The following is a 22,248-nucleotide window of genomic DNA, read 5'->3' on the forward strand; positions in this document are numbered from 1 at the left end:
TGACTCAAAAAGGTAATTATATCTCCTTTTTAACGTTTTGTAAGAATAATAAGTGTTGTGTCTGTCTCGCGTCGCGTGTTATAAGTGTTGTCGAGGTTCTTACGTTAGCGCAAACCCAAGAAGTGAAGTGAATCCCAGAGGAATCAATGGAATAATTCCTGCAGGAATGTCAGGAGGAGTTCCCGAAGGGTTGCTTAGAGATTCCTGAAGGAATGCTGGGACTCCAGGAGGAATTCCTGTACCGTCTTACCCCGCTAGTTCGACACGTTTTAATACGACACTTTTTAATTTGTACCCCGCTTATTCGACATATGCCGAATTGAACAATATTCAAATGTCACAGCGATGTACACTGTAAATAAAAAAAAAAAAACAGTTTTATATTGTGTTTTTTTATTCGCACCACCGCAACATCTGTTGAAATTAGGGTTCATAACAAATTCGGTAATCAAAACAAAAACATAAATAGAGTTGCCAAATTTCAATAAGCAACGTGGTGTTGGGCGACCAGTTTGTCGAATTTTTACCCCGGTTATTCGACAACAGTCGGTGTCGAATCAGCGGGGTAATACGGTATCATTTCCTGGAGGAATCTCTGGAAAACTTTTTGGATGAATTCCTGAAGGAATTTCTGGAAGAATTCCTAGAGAAATCCCTGAATGTACTCCCTTCCCTAGGGGAAATCAGGAAAGAATCCCTGAAGAAATGTCTGAATAATTTCTAGGAAGAAACCCAGAGGAATCACTGGAGGAACTCCTGGAAGAATTCCTGGAAGAACTCCTGGAATAATTCCTGAAGGAATTCCAGGAGGAGTTCCCGAAGAAATGCTTAGAGGCATTCCTGAAGGAATGCCAGGAGGAATGACTGGATGAATTCCTGGATAAATGCCTGTAAGTACTCCTAGAGGAATTCCTGGATTCCTGGAGAAGTTCCTGGAGGAATTCCTGAAGGAATTCCAAGAGAAATTCCTGGATAAAATCCAGGAGGAATTCCTGGAAGAATTCGTGAAGAAATCCAGGTGGAATTAGTGGGAAAAAATCCACGAAGAATTGCTGGAACAACCCCTGGATGAATTCGTTGAAAAATCTCTAGAATCCTTTAAAAATTCCTGGAGGAATTTCTGGGAGAACTCTCCCAAGAATTCCTGGAAAAAAAAAACTCTTGAAATAATTTTACGAGGAATTCCTGGAGGAATTCCTGTAGGAATTCTTGAAGAAATTTCTGGAAGAATTTCTGAAGCAATTCCTGTATTTGTGTGTGAAGAATTAGCATTAAGTTAAAATTCACAAATACAAAGAAATTTAAAAAAAAAATTCCTGTATTCTTGGAGAAATTCCTATGGTAATTCCTAGGGGAATTCTTGGAGGAGTTCCTGAAGGAATCCTTGGAGGAACTCCTAGAAGAATCCCTAGAGGAATCCCAAACGAAATTCCTGCAGAAATCCTGGATCAAATCCTGGTGGAATGCCTGGATGAATTTCTGTAGAAATCCCTGAATCAGTTCATTGAGGAATACCTGGAGCAATTCCTGGTGTAATTCCTGGAAGAATTCTCGGAAGAATTCTTGTAAGAAAGCCTGGAGAAATACCTTGAGGAATCCCTAGCGAATTTCCTGGAGGACTTCCTGAAGGAATCCCTGGAGAAACTCGTGGAAGAATCTCTAGAGGAATCCCAAGCGTAATCCCTAGAGGAATTCCTGCAGAAATCTCAGAAGGAATGGTAGGCAGAAGCCCTGGAGGCATTCCAGGAAGAATTCCTTGAAGAATCACTGGAACAATTTTAGGAGGGACCTCAGGAGGATTTGTTGGAGGAATCCCAAGCGAAATTCTTAGAGGAGTTCTTGGAAGTATCACTAGAGGAATTCCTGGAGGAATCCCTGGAGAAATCCTTGCAATAATTCCAGGAGAAATCTCTGGAGGAATTCCTGAAAAAAAAATATTTTTTTTTATTCATTTCGTCAATTGCGAAATACATTATTACAATATAATAGTGTTTTAATCGTTTCTTTTTAAATGGATTGTAAATATGTTTTCTAATTTTGATTGTTAAAGTCAATCGTTTTGTAATGTTTAATTATATGTTTGTTGCAACCATCATGCAATTTGTAGGCCCAAATTTGCCGTAGTTTGTTCGGTGGTCGTTACTTATAAAGGACGAGTTCCTGGAGGTATCTCTAGAGGAATTCTCGGAAGATTCCTGGAAAAAGCCCTGCAGGAATTCCCGATGGAATTTCTGGAGGAATCTCTGCAGAAATCCCTGAAGGAATTCCTGCAGAAATCCATGAAGGAATTCCTGGATAATTCTCTGCAGGAATTCCTGGAGAAATCTCTGTAGGTATTCTTGGAGGAATTCCTAGAGCAATTCCTGGAGGAATTCCTCGATATCTCTAGAGAAATTCCCGGAAGAATTGCCGTAGTAATTTCCGATGGAATCTGGAGGGTTTCATAGAAGAAAACTTAAAAGGAATTCCTGAATAAATCGTAGAAGAGAATACTGAACAAATCTCAAGAAGAGTTCGTGAAGGAACTTCTGGTGGAATCCTTGAGGAATTCTGGAAGAAATCCAGGAGGAATCCTGGAAGCAATCCCATGAGCAATCCATGAGGAAATCTCTAAACAATTCATGGATGAATCCCTGGAGGACTTCCTGAAAAAATCCTGATGGGATTCCTGAAGGAATCTCAAGAAGAGTTCCTGGAGGAATCCTTGGAGGAATTTCTAAAATAATCCCTGAAGCTGTTCCTGTATGAAATTCTTGAGAGAATCCCTGAAGTAATTCCAAGAGGAGTTCTTGGAGGAACTTCTAAAGAAACCTCAGGAGGAATCCCGGAAGTAGTCTCATGAGGAATTCCTAAAGAAATCCCAGGATGGATTTCTAAACGAAAGTCTGGAAAATAATCTGTAGAAATCCCTGGGAAAATGTTAGGAAACCCATATCTTCAGTAATTTCTTGGCGAATTATTGAAGAAATCCTTGGATGAACTTCTAAGACTTATAGCAGAATTCTTGAAGGATTAGATGGATAATTCCCTGGAGAAATATCTGAAATATCTGCAGATACACATTTTAAAAGATCTGTGGGGAAATTCTTTTTAGAATTCCTAGAGAAATTACTGAAGGAACCCTTAAACAAGCACTGGAACAATCACTGGCTGGACGAAACTCTGTGGATATCTCAGGTGCAATTTCCAGAGGAATGTGTAGTGAAATTCTCAGGAAAATTCTTGGAGGAATCATTGAAGGGATCTATGGGAAAACTATGGAGAAATTCTTCGATGCAATCTTGCAGAAGTATCTAAAAATTTTTCGAAGAAATCGTGGGAGGAATTCCTGAAGCATTTCCTGGCACAAGCCCTGAAACAATCACTATTGGAACTCCGCCAGATATTCATGAACGAAGGAGGAATTTTAGAAGGTGTCCCTGAACTTTATAAAGAGATCCCAAGTCTTTCGCTATTAGCATAACGTTTGTTAGAATTGAATACTAGTGATAATTCGTGAATTATGAGCTACTACACGCAAACAGTATGATTCTATAAAGTTCTTATCTTTCCCAACTGGAACCGGTTCCGGCATATCCGGAAAATTTGGCATGCTGTTTTTTTGTGTTCCATGAATAAAATAAAAAAAAAACAGCCACTCAACTACGCTTGTTATTTGGTAAAGTCTTGTTATTTACTTTCTGTGACCAATTTCAGATTCTTGCTACAATGCCTGGAGGACTTGGACCGAAACCTGAGAAAACTGAACTCTCGTCTGTTCGTCATTCGGGGGCAACCGGCAGATGCACTTCCAAAGCTGTTTAAAGAATGGGGTACCACGTGTCTAACTTTTGAGGAAGATCCAGAACCATTTGGCAAGGTTCGTGACCACAACATTTCTGAAATGTGCAAGGAACTGGGCATAGAAGTCATCTCGGCCGTGTCGCACACGCTGTACAAGTTGGAAAGGTATTTACATGATAGAACCAACCATTGAGGATGTAGCTTGCTCAATGCTCATCCTTTCTATTTTTTTTTTAGGATAATCGAGAAAAATGGTGGCCGCGCACCGCTCACCTACCATCAATTCCAGGCCATCATAGCGTCGATGGATGCCCCGCCTCAACCGGAACCGGCCATAACGTTGGACACCATTGCCAACGCATCGACGCCGCAGTGCGAAGATCACGACGATAAATACGGAGTTCCTACCCTGGAAGAGCTGGGCTTCGAAACGGAAGGCCTCAAGCCACCCATTTGGGTGGGGGGTGAAACGGAAGCCTTGGCTCGTCTTGAGCGTCACCTAGAGCGCAAAGCATGGGTCGCTTCCTTCGGAAGACCCAAGATGACGCCACAATCGCTACTTGCTAGTCAAACAGGTCTGTCGCCCTATCTGCGCTTCGGTTGCCTCAGCACCAGACTGTTCTACTACCAACTGACGGACCTGTACAAGAAAATCAAAAAAGCCTGTCCACCGCTGTCGCTGCACGGTCAGCTTCTTTGGCGGGAATTTTTCTACTGTGCCGCCACGAAGAACCCGAATTTTGACAAGATGGCTGGCAATCCGATCTGCGTGCAAATTCCGTGGGACCGTAATGCGGAAGCGCTGGCCAAGTGGGCCAGTGGGCAAACGGGTTTCCCCTGGATCGATGCCATCATGACGCAGCTGCGGGAAGAAGGCTGGATTCACCACCTGGCTCGTCACGCGGTGGCATGCTTCCTGACACGTGGCGACCTGTGGATCTCGTGGGAGGAGGGGATGAAGGTGTTCGAGGAGCTGCTGCTGGATGCCGATTGGTCGGTCAACGCCGGCATGTGGATGTGGCTGTCGTGTTCATCATTCTTTCAGCAGTTTTTCCACTGCTATTGTCCGGTGAAGTTTGGCCGGAAAGCGGATCCAAATGGAGACTACATTCGCCGGTACTTGCCGGTACTGAAGGTTAGTGAATGTTCGTTTGACATTTAAATGTGATTAAGTGGGGCAACAGGAAAGAACTATATTGTAGGAAGTTAAGTCAAAAGAGAGCGGATAAGGTTTGAGGAGATGAAATTATCGCCAGGGTAATGTTCGCATAGTGAATGTTCTACCACCATGCTTATTGAGGATTTTATTGATGAGTGAGAGTGGGTGAAAGTAAGTTAGTAACTCTCGCTGAGACCGACCCACTTTCTACACCTTATCTTCAAAAATATTTTAGGTGATGATTTTCTGAAAGCCCTCGCCAAAAAATAAGGAAAATGCATTTGGTTACTCAAATTGATGGATCCTTCGTTATCGTTAGTTATAGCTACAACAATTTTTGCGGACCCCTCGAGGTTGGTCAAATGGTGTCTCATTTAACCCTTTCCTTCCCACGACTTTGAACGACTATTTCTATGCAAAGAAATCGTTTCCGAAAAAAGTGCTTGAACAAAAGTTATTTTTCGAAATCAACAAAAACAATAGTTGTAAATCAATAGGTTTTCGATTGTATATCAATAGTTCCACCATTGAAACAAGTAGTTGGTAGATGGGTTTACGACATTTTATTTTTGTTTTATTTTTATTTAAATTTTATACCAAAACTAGCTGTCCCGGCAGACGTTGTACTACCATTTTGATTGCGATTGTTTGACAACTGCTGGGGAGTCATTTTGGTTTTATTGTGATCGTTTTGAATTTCTTCCCCGCTCATAACAATTTCAGTAATTTTACAATTTCTCTTCTTTGAAGTTGATTTTCGTAACTTTTTTTACATATAAACACAGCCACATGAATACAAATCAAACCCTGCAAGAGTCATCCCGATCGGTTCAGCCGTTCGTGAGTTTTGTTGCCTCAAAGGGACTTCAAACTCATTTTTATTTATATAGGTAGATGTACCAAAACATATAAAAACTGCATAAAAATTAAGTTTTCGATAAATGGCTCGGAGTTTTTGGCATATAGATATTAGTAATTCTCGCTAAATAACGAATCTCGCTATTTTGTAACGATCGAAATCTTTTGTCCAAAACTATGTGTGGTTGATTGAAAAGCCAATATTTTAACCCTTTGAAGCCGGAATTTTTCCAAGCGTTATTCTGGAGTTTTTTCTGCGTTTTTCTGTAGTTTTGGTATTCAATAGTACAAAAACGGTAGAATATTATGCGGAATATTTTGTCTGGACATCCTAGGTCATCCAAACTATTCTTGAGTTTAGATCCTTAAGTCTATGGGTGCAACGGTAACTTCTTTCATTATACAAAGCTACGATTTGTAATTAATCATGTCCAGAAAGTCTTCTGAAAATTCAATAGACAGTATCAGATCAGTCGGGATATCCTAGGTCATCCAAACTGTTCTTGAGTTTAGATCCTAAAGTCTACGGGTGTAACGGTAATTTCTTTCATTACACAAAGCTGCGATTTGACATCCATCATGTCCAGGAAGTCTTCTGAAACGTAAATAGACAATATCAGATCAGTTGGGATATCCTAGATCATCCAAACTGTTCTTGAGTTTAGATCCTAAAGTCTATGGGTGTAACGGTAACTGCTTTCATTATACAAAACTACGATTTGTAATTTCTGTAATCATCTGAGAGTTCAATAGACAGAATCAGATCAGTCGGGGTATCATAGGTCATCCAAACTGTCCTTGAGTTTAGATCCTTAAGTCTATGGGTGTAACGGTAACTTCTTTCACTACACAAAGCTACAATTTGTAATTTATCATGTCCAGTAAGTCTACTGTAAGTTCAATAGACAGTATCAGATCAGTCGGAATATCCTAGGTCATCCAAACTGTTCTTGAGTGTAGATCCTTAAGTCTACGGGTGTAACGGTAACTTCTTTCATTATTCAAAGCTGCGATTTGTAATCCATCATGTCCAGCAAGTCTTCTGAAAGGTAAATAGACAATATCAGATCAGTTCGGATATCCTAGGTCATCCAAACTGTCCTTGAGTTTAGATCCTTAAGTCTATGGGTGTAACGGTAACTTCTTTCACTACACAAATCTACAATTTGTAATTTATCATATCCAGTAAGTCTCCTGTAAGTTCAATAGACAGTATCAGATCAGTCGGAATATCCTAGATCATCCAAACTGTTATTGAGTTTAGATCCTAAAGTCTACGGGTGTAACGGTAACTTCTATCATTATACAAAGCCACGATTTGTAATCTATCATGTCCAGCAAGTATTCTGAAAGTTCAATAGACAAAATCAGATCAGTCGAGATATCCTAGGTCATCCAAACTGCTCTTGAGTTTAGATCCTAAAGTCTATGGGTGTAACGATAACTGCTTTCATTACACAAAGCTGCGATTTGTCATGTCCAGCAAATCTTCTGAAAGATAAATAGACAGTATCAGATCAGTCGGAGTATCCTAGATCATCCAAACTGTTCTTGAGTTTAGATCCTAAAGTCTACGGGTGTAACGGTAACTTCTTTCATTATACAAAGCTACGATTTGTAATCGTATCATGTCCAGTAAGTCTTCTGAAAATTCAATGGACAATATCAGATCAGTCGGGGTTTCTTAGGTCATCCAAACTGTTCTTCCCATGATCGCATAGTCGACGTAACCACCATTCACAATGTCAGTATTTATTCAATAGAGCACAAGATCTAATCGCTAGCTATATGTCAAAGTAAAAAAAAAACTTAAACTTCCCATTTATCATTGCTAAAATTTCAAAAGTGTGTTGAAAACTACAATGGCGCTTACGTCAACTATGCGAATATAGGCAGTGTTCTTGAGCTTAGATCCTAAAGTCTGTGGGTGTAACGGTAACGTCTTTCATTTTACAAAGCTACGATTTGTATTCTATCATGTCCAGTAAGTCTTCTGAAAGGTAAATGGACAATATCAGATCAGTCTAGATATCCTAGGTCATTCATACTATACTTGAGTTTAGATCGTAAAGTCTACGGGTGTAACGGTAACTTCTTTCATTAAAAGGTACGGTTTGTAATCTATCATGCCCAGCAAGTCTTCTGAAAGTTACAAAGGTTGTTTTTAACAACTAACCTACTGTTATGAAGCCCATAATATTCCAAAAACATATAACAACGCGCATTGTTTTTCTAACTGCTTTTGTAAGTACAGTGGATTATGTAACACCTTAACGTAGTGGCAAAAGCTATTATCACAAGTGTAGACCTGAAGCTATGGCCTCCGGAGTAGTGATGTTGATCTGGAATATCTCAAAACTATCTTGAAATGAATCATGATATGCCAGGGGGATTACAGATTATAGTCCAAAGTTCATTGTGAGAATAACTACTGTTACTATCAAAAGCTAAACTTCAAGATAATTTGGACGACCCTCAATGTCCCAAAGATTCATAATAATATATAGAAGACTTCAGGTTGGTCCAGTCACCGCTATTGATTATGAAACGTTACTCAGTATATCAGATATAGCTGATGTTACGAGTGTAGACCTGAAGCTCTGAACTCATAGATAGTTTGGCTGACCTGGAAGGAACATTCCCATAGTGTCTCTAAATGACATTTGAGATTTCAAGAGCTTCACGGATCTCAGCAGATTATTCTATGCTATTATTTATGAAGAAAACAAATGAAGTTTTTCTTAAAGATTTGAAGGACTTCATTATAGAAAAGTTTGGACGACCGTGAATGTCCCAAAGGTTTATTACAAAAAAGTAGACTTCAGATTGCTCCAGTAACTGCGGTGGATTATGCAGCGTTACTCAATATAACAGATATGGATACTGTTACGATTGTAGACCTGAAGTCCTGAACTCCAAGGTAGTTTGGCTGACCTGGAATATCCCTGTAGTGTTTTTAAATGACACTTGAGATTTCAAGAGCTTCGCGATTCCCAGCAGGTTATGCAATATTATTATTTATGGCCAAACACATAAAGTTATTCTTGTAGATTTACAGGACTTCATTATAGAACAGTTTGGACGAACCTGAATGTCCCAAAGGGTTATAATAAAAACGTAGACTTCAGATTGGTCCAGTAACCACGGATAAATATGCAACGTTACACAGTATAACATATACGGCTGTTGTTACGAGTGTAGACCTGAAGTCCTGAACTCCAATATAGTTTGGCTGACCTGGAATATCCTTGTAGTGTCTCTGAATGACATTTGAGATTTCAAGAGCTCCGCGGATCCTAGCAGATTATACAATACTATTATACAGGGTGTTAGGTTCCTGAGTGCAAACTTTTTAAAGGGTGATAGAGGACCATAAATGGAGAAAAAAATTGTTCTACGCATATGGTCAAATCTCAATCGTTACGTAGTTATTGAACTTCCCATGTTTATGACTCTTATTGCCTTAACTAGCAATAACTTGAAAATGGTCAAACTTATCGAAGTTTTTTTACCCTTATTCGAAAGATTATTGAATTTTCTAACAAATGGCATCTTTGAATCGATTGGTTTGGTTGAATAACTAAGTTTTCTAGAGCAAAATAGCTAAAAATAGTGTATTTTTATTGGTTTTTGTCAATTATCTTTGAAACATGCGTAATAAATTGAAATTCTTTCTTTGGCAAAGTTGTGGCTCCTGTTACACTCTACAATTCGTTCTTTGACACCAAACTTCGATCTCTTATCGTTGTGTTGCAATTTCGATTTTAACATCGCATTTCAGATCATAAATTTACAACTGTCATGGAAAGCACTTTTTTGCGCATTGTGCCGCACATTTAAATCAAAATTGCAAGAAAACGATAAGAGCTAGAAGTTTGGTGTCAAAGAACGAATTGTAGAGTGTAACAGGGGCCACAACTTTGCCAAAGAAAGAATTTTTATTTATTACGCATGTTTCAAAGATAATTGACAACAACCAATAAAAATACAGTATTTTTAGTCATTTTGTTCTAGAAAACTTAGTTATTTAACCAAACCAATCGAATCAAAGATGCCATTTGTTAGAAAATTCAATAATCTTTCGAATAAGGGTAAAAAAACTTCGATAAGTTTGACAATTTTCAAGTTATTGTCAGTTAAGGCAATAAGAGTCATAAACATGGGAAGTTCAATAACTACACTCCCGTTCAAAAGTTTGGGGTCACCCCCTCAAAAACATGTAATTTTTTTAGGCCCATATCTCCGCCAATTTGCGTCCGATTTCAAAACCCTAGGTTTCATTCGAAAGATAATAAGTCAAAGAAACTTTAAACATGATCTAAAAGAAACTTTTTCAAAAAATTTTGTATGTAAACTTAACCCAAAGTTGCCAAATTTTCTAAAAAATGAATAAAAACTTACGGCAGTGTCGCTGGAAGTTGGGTCGACCAAATTTTAAGATGAGAGCGGTAATATGACCCATTTTCTATTAGCTTTCAACTGCTTTTTACAGAACTTAGCTAAAAAATCTAGAAAAAAAGTTATTAGGAAAATTTATCCTTGATGTCATCGACCAAAAGTTTAGGGTCACCCCTCAATATGATGTATCGGCCAAAAGTTTGAGGTCACTTTCGTAAAACATGGAAAAGTGATTTCTTGATATCTTTGTCACCTTTCATTCAATTTTAATTCTTCTTGGCTTATTTGAAACAAAATGAATGATACTTACTGCATAGACATTGAACCACACATATTTGTTGAAATTTACATGCTAAAACTTAACGTAAAGTCGCCTCATTTTTTGAAGCGTGGTAAAATGTGCTAACTTTATATAACATTTTTATATACAAAAAAGTTGAAGACATCAAACGTAAATTTAGTTAATTATCTTTGAAATGAGCCAAAAATAATTAAAATTGAACTATAGATGACGAAGATATCACCAAATCACTTTTCCATGTTTTACGAAAGTGACCCCAAACTTTTAACCGATACATCAAATTGAGGGGTGACCCCAAACTTTTGGTCGATGACATCAAGGATTAATTTACTTAATAACTTTTTTTCTATATTTTTTAGCTAAGTTCTGTAAAAAGCAGTTGAAAGCTGATAGAAAATGGGTCATATTACAGCTCTCATCTTAAAATTTGGTCGACCCAATTTCCAACGACACTGCCGTAAGTTTATATTCATTTTTTAGAAAATTTGGCAACTTTGGGTTAAGTTTACATACAATTTTTTTTTGAAAAAGTTTCTTTTAAATCATGTTCAAAGTTTCTTTGACTTATTATCTTTTGAATGAAACCTAGGGTTTTGAAATCGGACGCAAATTGGCGGAGATATGGGCCTAAAAAAATGACATGTTTTTGAGGGGGTGACCCCAAACTTTTGATAGGGAGTGTATATGATTCAGATGAATGAAGTGGATGAAAACGGTCGTTTCGTTGTGAATTTAGGTAATGCACAATTTTGTTTACATGTTGTGCCGGAAATGGGGTCAAAAATCCTAATTTTGCTATATTAAATTGCTTCAAAAGTGCTCGAAATAAAGTTTATACTAGAAATCAGCGAATAAAAAGTTATAAACCTACTGAACTAAACCATCACTAACGACCAACAAAAATATTTGCCATTCTCGAAAAACGAATAGGGACAAACAGAGCCAAACAACTTGCCAAAATTTATCTGTCCAAAGTGGTCAAATTTTGGCGTCTGGACAAAGCGTGTACGAGAACCTTAAGTTCTCAAGCTGATTTTACATGATTAATATTGTACAATGTTTGACGTAATATGAGAATTTAATAAAATATTTTTACATACTTTTACAATAATTTTAACTTTTCCTTATTTTCACGCATCTTATCATATATAAACCCTTAATTTGGAGATGAATCAGCCTCGGGCTGAAAATCTCCCTAATAAAGCTAATAATAATAAAATAAAAACCCTTAATTATGTAATATTACTTTTTTTAGTATGGCTTGCTATCAATTGTTAATTCACTTCTTTCATTAACATTTTCAGAATTTTCCTACTCGGTACATTCACGAACCGTGGAACGCTCCGGAGACCGTCCAGCGCACGGCCAAGTGTATAATCGGTAAAGATTACCCCTTACCGATGGTAAACCATGCTATCGCCAGTCGTGCTAACATGGAACGCATCAAGCAGGTGTATCAACAGTTGGCCAAGTACCGCAGTCCGAGCAGCAGTTTCGATAGCGAATGCCCGGAAAAGGGTGGATCGGCCATTGCGGGGGTTATGACTCCTGCCAAAGTGCAGCACATGAACGCATCCAGTTTGAACGACAGCCCCAGCCCGACCACCATCATGACCAATCTGAACAGCTCCGGAAACTACATGTGTCGGACAATTCCACCAGCACAAAGTGACCCGAATGCAAAGATCATTACCTATCACCAGAACAACCGGGAGGTGCAACAGCAGCAACACCGACTTCAGCAACAGACACAGCAGCACCTAGTAGGGGGACATCAAACCCCTGGTAGCGATCAGTTCACTAACCTCCAAGGTTCCGCATACGTCACAATAAAACCGGAAAGTCCTAGCATGGCTGTGAGCAACAACAACAATAATAACAACAACGATCTCATAAATGCACATTTCAACACATTGCAAGACCAGCTGAACAACAGCATGAACCCGTTAGGTGGCACCGGTAGCACCAAGATCGAAACGGACAGCTTCGAGTACGAACGGAATCAGGAAAATCTCTACAACAATCAGTTCAAAGTGGAGTACACGGATAACTACAACTCCGGATACGGCATGCGAAATGCCGACTTCTACGGCAGGGGACGAGAGGATGAACCGAGCGTAGAGCAAACGATAAAGTCTTCCCTGATTCAACCCGCCACCCTGCAACCGAACCAAGCCAAGCAACTTGGCGAGAATCAGATGCACATTCATCACCATAATCACCTGAATCACCACAACCACCACCAGCAGCGCAGTGCGATAGCGGACAATCATCGAAGGCAACACCAACAGCATCATCACCAACAACAGCAACAACCAATGCAACAGTCACCAAGCGGCGAAGAAAAACTAACGTCCGGTGATTAGAACCGGTTGCCCGAGAACCGGTGCGAAAGTGAGAAAAGTGAGTGCCGCTTCCTTATTAATTAGCACACTATACGGTTCTCCGGTTTCCCGCGATTTGCTTCTATTAATACACACATATGCTTATAGATAGTGCGCGGCTGTGCACGCTAAATCGAAGGAGGCTGTGCGAGAGGCTATCTACCACCCGGCTGCTCACCACAAACCGATGAAGGCTGACAGAAGCTGCCTTGTTAGAGAGGTAGGCCGTTGACTTTGGATAATATAGCTGGTTCTTTATTTTTAGCTGATTTACCGAGCGATTATTTATCCGAAAATTTCCCTGATTTGGTGTAAATATCAGCTCAAAAAAACGAAATATCAGCAACAAAGTATGCGGAAAGACACAATCACTCTATTCATAAGACGGTTCAAAACTGTTATTGAACCTTCAGGTATGTGGATGCCTCTCATAAGTACCTACTATCGAGATTTACTTGATTCACCTGTCTTGATGCACATGTGAACAGTATTATGGCGAGCTGTGCAGCTAATGATGATGGTCGTTACCCTCCAACAGGGACATCAATTAAGGTAAGGTGTCAGGTCAGATAATTAAAGCTATTTCTTAGAGATAAAATCAAGACGCTAATGTTGAAGTTAATGTCGGTGCATATTGTGAATTCAATCAACTTTGTCATTCTCAACTACTATTAATGTGAAAAAATAATGAGTCGAATATTTAACATTTTTTGACACAACGTAACAGCTTTTTGTATTTTTTTTTTTATTTTTGAATGATGGTTTTTTCTTCAATTGATTTGTTCATGATATTTTTTTACAAGTGTCCCGGGCTTGGATTGCATCTTCCAGGAAGCGTGGATTTCAGGCATGTAACTGATGTACTTTGCAGTAATGATTGGAATAGCTGAACGTATAAGCAATGGCAAACAGTTTTGTGAAAATTAGATCTTAAAGTCATCAGATGTAGTTATACTGATTATGCTGCTGCATAGTACATACAGTGACCGGCACAAAAAAAGATCCACCATATGGTGCACAGATAAAAATAATGAGATTTACACGTCATGTAAACTTCAGTTTAGCAATGTAAACTTAGTGTTATGATGGTTTACATGATATATCATGTAAATTTGTGTTATATGTCATGTAAACACACAGAGTCATGCTGAATTACATGACATATAATGGAAGTTTACATGATATTTTATAACTTTTACATGATGTCACAGAATTTTACACTCTTTTTTCAATCTGTGTGGTTTCAGTTTCTAATGAAAACTATAAACAAAAATGATAAAATATATCTTTCAATGAATGCACTACATCCATTTTACATTGTTTTAGTAATCTGTGTTGAAAAATATTTAGTTTTTAAGGAATAAAATGATTCCTGATAAGATTGGGAAAATTGCTTAAAAACTGGGTATGACAGAAAAAAAGATCCACTTAGCAATTCATTCTGAAACACCAAAATTTCGCCAAATTTTCACACGTTTTGCTTCTTGGTTTATGCTGTTGTAATGTTTTTGATATGTGAAATTTATTTTGACATGAGTTTTATCAATTTTAGGGTGATATGGGGCGACTTTATTTTTCATAGTTAGTATAATAGATAAAATTTTCCTTAAGCTACAGAAACTATATGTAAGCAAGAATGAATGCTATTAATCTACAATACAACAATAATTCAGCTTGCAGACATACACGAATGTACATTTTTGAACAATTTTTATGAGCTTTGGTCGACTAATGCAAAGAAATGCACATGTTGTGAAGATTAATAAGGATTTGAATTTATTTGATATTATTTGAGAACTCAAAACACTCTCACGTTTGTATATCGCAATGATCACCTCTATCTGCTTGTACTGAAGCTTGCTGGAGGTATATTCTATCATATACACTTTGATAATTACAAAATTTCAATGTATTGTAAGTGGTACACATGGGTGTTCAATCATAATGTTAACTTTTAACATCAAATTCCACTGTCGCTTCAATACACCCATTCTCAGAATCAAAAGTTTACAAAAAAAGCGTCAGATCGTCTAGCTGTCTTCTGCAATATTTTTCGTTGGAATGCAAGGAATATATAAGCTGAAGACACCAACATGATTTGACGTTAGTCTCTCTTGCAGTCACTTATTTCATGCGTGCGCATAATTTAACACCAGTATGATTTTATTTTGAAAGTTAGCATTATAAGTGAGCACCATGTGTATCACTTGTTATACATTAAAAATTTGTAACTATCATTGTGTATATGATAGAATATACCTCCAGCAAGCTTTAGTATAAGCAGATGGAGGTGATCATTGCGATATACAAACATGATAGTATTTGGAGTTATCAAATAATATCAAATAAATTCAAATAATCCTTAATAATCTTCACAGCATGTGCATTTCTTTGCATTAGTGGACCAAAATGTTGGATATGGCCGTAGATCGATTAAGGTAATACACGTACGATTGGTTTAAGGTTCAGATAACGAATGAATATTTTATTAATGGCTGTCATAGATTATAAAAGTCATGGCTTGCTTGTTCCTAGTTCGTCGCTATCTCCCACACTCCTCCTCGACGGTAGGACACCTGCAGCCTCTCGGAACAGTTTCAGCTTCACGGCTTGAAATGGCTTGGTCAGCATGTCCGCCACCATTTCTCCCGTCGGGCAGTACCGAAGTTCGATTTCGCCGTTCTGCTGCAACTCCCGGACATAGTGATATTTTGTTTCGATGTGTTTCGATCGTCGTCCCACGGAAGGTGAACTTGATTGTTTGATACATCCTTGGTTGTCTTCAAACACGATCACCGGACTTGGAATCTCCACGGAAAAATCTTCAAGTATGCGTTGAACCCACCGGAACTCTTGGCAGCATTCAGTTAGGGCAACATATTCGGCCTCTGTACTACTCAAAGTAACACACGTTTGTTTTCTGGCACTCCAACTGATTGATCCTCCGGCAAACCGAAACAGGAATCCAGAGGTTGATTTTCTGTCGCTTGAATCGCCGGCCCAGTCAGCGTCAACGTAGATGTGCAACGGAGAGTTATCCACACCCAGCACCAGCTCGTAGTCCATCGTCTCCTTGAGATACCGTAGTACTCTTTTGGCTTCAATCCAGTCGGCTTGAGAAGGGTTGCTTGTTTTTCTTCCCAGGATAGACACGCTTACAGCAATATCCGGGCGAGTGTTGACGGCAACATACAACAACCCACCGATCAGACTTGCGTACTGATGGTTGTTCGGCAAGTTGTCTGACTCCTCCTCCTTTGTTTGGATGTGGCCGGGGCTCAGGGGAATTTTGGATGATTTTGCATCTTGCATTCCAAAACGTTGAAGTAGCTTGTTAATGTATGTTTTTTGCTTCAGGGATACTCCTTGGTTTGTTCGTTTAACTTCAATGCCGAGAAAATGGCGAATGTCTCCCAAGGACGTAACTTCAAAGTTTTGATTCAGTGTTCGAATAATTTCTTCGTACTCCGCTTCTTCCTCACAGGCCACCACGAGATCATCCACGTATACAACCAGGTAGGCGATCTTTCCACCGTTGTTCCGGATGTACAAACACGAGTCGTTTTTTGATTGTACAAATCCCATTTTCTTGACGACGGTATCAAAGGTTTTGTTCCACACACGGGCGGCTTGTTTCAATCCATACAGACTTCGTCGTAGGTGACACACGAGACTCGGATCGACCTCTGATCCCGGTGGCGGCCGCATGAAAATATTTTCCTCCAATTTTCCATGCAGGTAGGCTGTCTTCACATCCGCATGCTTGATGATCATACCCTTCTGACTTGCGACAGACAGCAATACCCGGAAGGTCATCTGCTTCACAACTGGCGCAAAAACTTCATCGTAGTCGGTGCCGTATTTTTGCGTAAATCCTTGCGCCACTAAACGTGCTTTGTAGCGAACAACGTTGCCATGCTCATCTTCTTTCCGCTTGAAAATCCACTTCGATCCTATTGCCTTCCTCCCGGGTGGTAACGTGGTCATCTCCCAGGTGCAATTCTTGTTGAGTGACTTCATCTCCTCCTCAATTGCGGCTTTCCACAGGGCGCTTTCTGGTCCACTAATAGCTTCATCGTAAGTTCTCGGTTCAGGAATAAACTTCTTTGCCATATTGATGGTTTCACTGTACCTTACCGGCGGCAGTCCTCGTGTAATTCGCTCCGAACGTCGTATTGGCGTCACTACCTCTTCAGACGATGATGTTAGCGTCTCCTCGCCGGATTCGTACTCCGATTCGCTTTCAATCTCGTTTGCTGCAACGGCTGGCACCGCCTCAGGGTCACTCTCGGAAATAATCGCCGACTCGATTTCAACTACGTGGGGATTCTTCGGGTGTTGCTTGACGGCCTTCTCATTCTCCAAAAAACGTGCATCTCGACTGAAAGTGATCTTGTCGCTCGCTGGATCGATGAATCGGTACGCCTTGTGATGGTCCGAGTAACCCACAAACGTCATCTTCGTTGCCTTCGGTTCCAGTTTTGTACGGTTCTGCGCTGGGATGTGCACGTACGCTTGACAACCAAAAACGTGCAGGTGGTTAACGTCGGGTTTTTGTCCATGCCATATTTCTTGAGGAGTCATCTTGACGGATCTGCTGGGCAACAGGTTCTGCAAATACGTTGCAGTATTGACCGCCTCGGCCCAATAGCGGTAGCTCATTCCAGCGTCCAGTAACATGCATCTTGCCATTTCAACCAGGGTTCGATTTTTCCGCTCTGCAACGCCATTTTGCTGTGGCGTGTAGACGGTGGTGTATTGCGGTGTTATTCCCTTCTCTTGATAGAATCTTCCTAGTTGCTTCGCTTTATATTCTCCTCCTTGATCCGAACGGATGGCAGTCGGATATCGTCCAAAACGGGTGTGCACCATCTCTGCATACTCCTGGATTTTCTCCACTGCTTCGGATTTGCGCTTCAGGAAATAGACTACAGTATAGCGGCTGAAGTCATCTATCATCACCATGAAATATCTCGCTCCTTCGGGGGTTACTGTATTCATCGGTCCGCAGATATCGGTGTGCACCAAGTCGGCTATCTTCGTGGATTGTGATCTGGTGTGATGCGGAAAAGGCAATCGGGCCATCTTACCTGCCAGGCAACACTCGCAATCTTCCTGGATGGAACAGTCTTGAATGGGCAGGCCAGTCGTGAGCCCCTCGCGAACCATGCGTTGAATTGCTTCCACATCACGATGTCCAAGTCTTCGGTGCCAGTTATGCAAACAATTATTCGGATGTTGTTCCGCAACCGCCATCGCATTGCCCTTCGAAACTTGCAGGTTGTAAAGGCCGCCTCGTCTGGCAGCAACCGCAGCTACAAAGTTGTTGTGCTCGATAGAACATTCCTTGGCAGTGAATCTGACCTCCGCACCCTTGTCGGCCAGTTGACCAACCGATATCAAATTCGCGTCGAGTTCTGGAACATGAAGCACGTCCGACAATGTGATAACCGTTTCCTTACCGTTTTTGTTTCGGCAGCGCAGTTTTCCTGTTCCTCTTGCGGCTACTTCAGCTACTCGACCATCAGCTAGTGTTACGGACATGTTTGATACGGGCTTGATGTCTTCGAAAAAATCTTCATCGCTACACATATGGCTGGATGCTCCGGAGTCTACGATCCATTCCTTCATCGCAGGACGCTCCCGAACTGTGGGTGAGACAGTCGAAGAAGCAGCAACAAACGCAAAATCTGCCGGATCGTTCTCCTTAACGGCTCTAGCTCTTTGTTTGGACATCGGTAGTTTCGGTTTGAACTTGCGCTTTTCATCCGTCTTCTGATTCAGCAAACGACACTCTCTTTTCACGTGACCGGGTTTCTGGCAGTGATGGCAGATGATACTCTTGGGTCCAACTTCGGCACGCAGCATGGTTTCCGCGCGACCCGATTTGTCACTTCGCTTCAGACATTCATCCAGTAACTTATGCTTGATTACGTCCATCGTCAGTTCGTCCTCCGGGCGGCTCTCCAAAGCCGTGGTTAGCGCTTCAAATGATGATGGAAGGCTTCTCAGAACCAACACTACTGTCAGGGTTGCCCCGAGCTCCAATCCCGCGTTCGTCAGCCTCTGGAACATGTCTTCCATTTCATGAAGGTGGTTCTCCATATCGTCCCCATCGGTGTACGTCAGGTTACAGATTTTCTTGAGGATCGATACCTTGGTGGTGAGCGACGTCTTCTGGTAATGGTTTTTGAGCGTGTCCCAGATCTCCTTGGCTGAATTGCACTTCCGGATCAACGATTGCTGCATGATCCCAACGAATAACGAGATTGTTCCCTGGGTCTTGGCATCTCCATTCTTCCAGGCTTCGGTGACGGGAACCGGCGGAGCAGTCGTGGCAAACTTCCAAAGCTCTTCCCGCATCAGCAAACTCTTGACCTGGAAACTCCAATTCTCATAATTCTCGCTTCCTAGCCTCTCGATTCCAAATTTGTCCATCTTGATAGCTTCCGGCAAATCCAATTGCGGCGGACTCTTCACAGGACTTGAAATTCGACTTCAATATTCTCCAAATTCACAGCTGGCCCATAACCCGTTGGATATGGCCGTAGATCGATTAAGGTAATACACGTACGATTGGTTTAAGGTTCAGATAACGAATGAATATTTTATTAATGGCTGTCATAGATTATAAAAGTCATGGCTTGCTTGTTCCTAGTTCGTCGCTATCTCCCACACAAAACTCATAAAAATTGTTCAGAAAAGTACATTCCTGAATGTCTGCAAGCTGAATTATCGTTGTATTGTAGATTAATAGCATTCATTCTTGCTTACAGATAGCTTATGACAGTTTAAGGAAAATTTTACCTATTATATTAACCATGAAAAATAAAGTCGCCCCATATCACCCTAAAATTGATAAAACTCATGTCAAAATAAATTTCACATATCAAAAACATTACAACAGCATAAACCAAGAAGCAAAACGTGTGAAAATTTGGCGAAATTTTGGTGTTTCAGAATTAATTGCTAAGTGGATCTTTTTTTCTGTCATACCCAGTTTTTAAGCAATTTTCCCAATCTCACCAGAAATCATTTAATTCCTCAAAAACCAAATATTTTTCAACACAGATTACTAAAACAATGTAAAATGGATGTAGTCCACCTATTGAAAGGTGTATTTTATCATTTTTGCATGTATTTTTCACTAGAAACTGTAATCACTATATGGTGGATCTTTTTTTGTGCCGGTCACTGTATATAGGATATTTGTTGAAGAAATGTATGTGCCGGGGTTAGTATGTGGGAATGCCATTGAAGGTTTGTAATATTCTCCGAGGCTTTCGAAATCCTACAGGGCACGCCCCCGGGTTGCGGATAGGGGGAAAAGGGAGGTATCTCGCATTTGTATTGCAATCAGCAATTGTGATATTATCTCCTTTGACCTATGGTGTTGTAAAGCTTGAGTCATTTAATATCTAGACGCAAAAAACCGGAGCTATCTCGGAAATATGTTATTGAAATACAAAATATTTTGCACGCAAAATTTAGGATATTTATTGCACTTGAAAAGTAAAATGGCGTTGAAATTATTCCGACTTGATTTTAATAAAATCTCGAACCTTTCTTCGAATACTACCCGTTTAAAAACTAGAATGGCCTTTTTTTCCACTATTTCTTCATCTCCGCTGCATCCCGAATCACCTCTTCTTCAACTTCTTCACTCTTCTTCAATTTTTGCTTGACAATTGCCCAAAATTTCTCAACTGGGAGAAACTGAGGGCAATTAGAAAAATTGATGTCTTTTTTTCATGAAATACACCCCGTTGCCTCGATACCACTTTCGCAATTCTCCACTGTTGTGGCAACATGTCAAATTGAGCCAAAACTTTACAGGTCCATTGTGAGCTACAATGAACGGAAGAACACAGTTTTTCAGGCACTCCTGCTTGTAAATTTTGGATTTGTCGGTCTTGTTTTTCACGAAAACCTTGGTTTTTTGCCCACAGCTGCGAATACCTTGCCAGATCAGCAGTTTTCATACAAATTCATCGGCAAAACAAACTCAAACTTGCTAGAGACATCACCCCGACCGGGTGGCTTTTAAGATCTTTTGTCCGGAAAGCTGACCTTAATCCATTTTCACGTACATTTCATCGTCCCTGAAAATGCATCCTTTGTACTTTGTCAGAACCTCGTCATATAACTTCCGGGCACGTGTTTTGGTCACTAGGTTGTGCTTTAGTATCCTGTTGGACTGCTTACTGGCCCAAAAAGATCATAATCCTTCTCGTAGATGTATTCTCCTGATGGTACTTTGGCTGGCATTATTTTTTGACGACATCATTATCCAACTGCCCAGGGTTTGCCTTAAATATTCTCAACATCTTCAAATGCAACTTACGATCCTTAGTTTCACTACGACGCTTGTTATGATCCTGCCAATCGATAGTATGCCCCTGACGGAAACATTTGAGAACGCTACACGCGGTCGATTTGGCCAATTTCAACGATTTCGCACGTCGGATTTTCGAAGTGAGTGTCCAAAACTAATTTTCGGTTCGTGGCGTCCATGTAACATGTAACATGTAACTTATTCGAAACAAAACGAATTATGACGAAATTGTCAGCACTGAAGGAGGCAGCATTCCAAAACAAATTGCTGCCAAAATTTTTACAAATCCGACCACTAGGAGCGCTGCAGTAAATCAAACGATGCGTCCAGATATTAAATGACTCAAGCTTTAGTGCGAATAAATGATCTCATTCTATGGGAATTTGAACCTTGTAATGCATTGTTGTTCATTAACTTGACAATGTTTTGAAGACAAACATGAGATGAGAGAATAACCTAATAGGAAAGTCACATCAGCAAAACTTTTACATATGCAGATGCTATCCATGGGGTCATGTATAGCATTTGGTATACTTGGCAATGACTGATTCTTTCCTATTAGGAGTACTATAAGACCACGTGAACAGTTCTATAAAAGGTTTAATTGGGAATAATCTACTTTCCGGAACTGAAAGGACATTTTCTTCGGGGTGGCTGGTGAGTCGGAGAGGTTACGAGCATAGACTAGGTAAGAGTGTCCGTTTGTTATAACTGACAAACAATCAGACGCTCTTTTTTTCTACGACTTGCTTGTCATTCTGTGAATTATTGTTTTTGGAAGATGTGCGATTCACTATTGAGCATTAAAATTATTTTGCATCTGAATAGCATTGATATCGTCAAGTCTGTACCAACACCCTAAACCCACACCAAAATACCCTTGCCTATCCCATGGCGTTTATGTGGTCAGCAAAGACTATTCAGCCATTACCCCTCCTTATCATTGGCTTTGGACTGACTTGCGCTCTCATTGCCCCACCAAATGTTGCAAATGAAAATGAAAATGAAATTTTGAAGTAAACTAAATATA

General features: G+C 40.1%; 1 protein-coding gene across 2 annotated transcripts in view; it reads left to right on the forward strand.

The window, feature by feature from the left end:
* LOC109429491 (cryptochrome-1) overlaps positions 1-13,152 on the forward strand; it is a 49,617-nt gene extending 36,465 nt beyond the window's left edge. The window contains exons 4-7 of one of the 2 annotated variants that reach the window (XM_029868549.2): positions 3,697-3,948; positions 4,021-4,918; positions 11,804-12,902; positions 12,992-13,152. In XM_029868549.2, coding sequence (XP_029724409.2) covers positions 3,697-3,948; positions 4,021-4,918; positions 11,804-12,865 — 2,212 coding nt within the window. In that variant the 3' untranslated portion in view covers positions 12,866-12,902; positions 12,992-13,152. Of the gene's footprint in view, positions 1-3,696; positions 3,949-4,020; positions 4,919-11,803 lie in introns of both variants that reach the window. The other variant, XM_029868540.2, reaches the window with a different exon arrangement.
* Positions 13,153-22,248: the final 9,096 nt, after the last annotated feature.

The sequence above is a fragment of the Aedes albopictus genome, chromosome 3 (genome assembly GCF_035046485.1).
Source record: "Aedes albopictus strain Foshan chromosome 3, AalbF5, whole genome shotgun sequence".
In the NCBI taxonomy this organism is placed as follows: domain Eukaryota; kingdom Metazoa; phylum Arthropoda; class Insecta; order Diptera; family Culicidae; genus Aedes; species Aedes albopictus.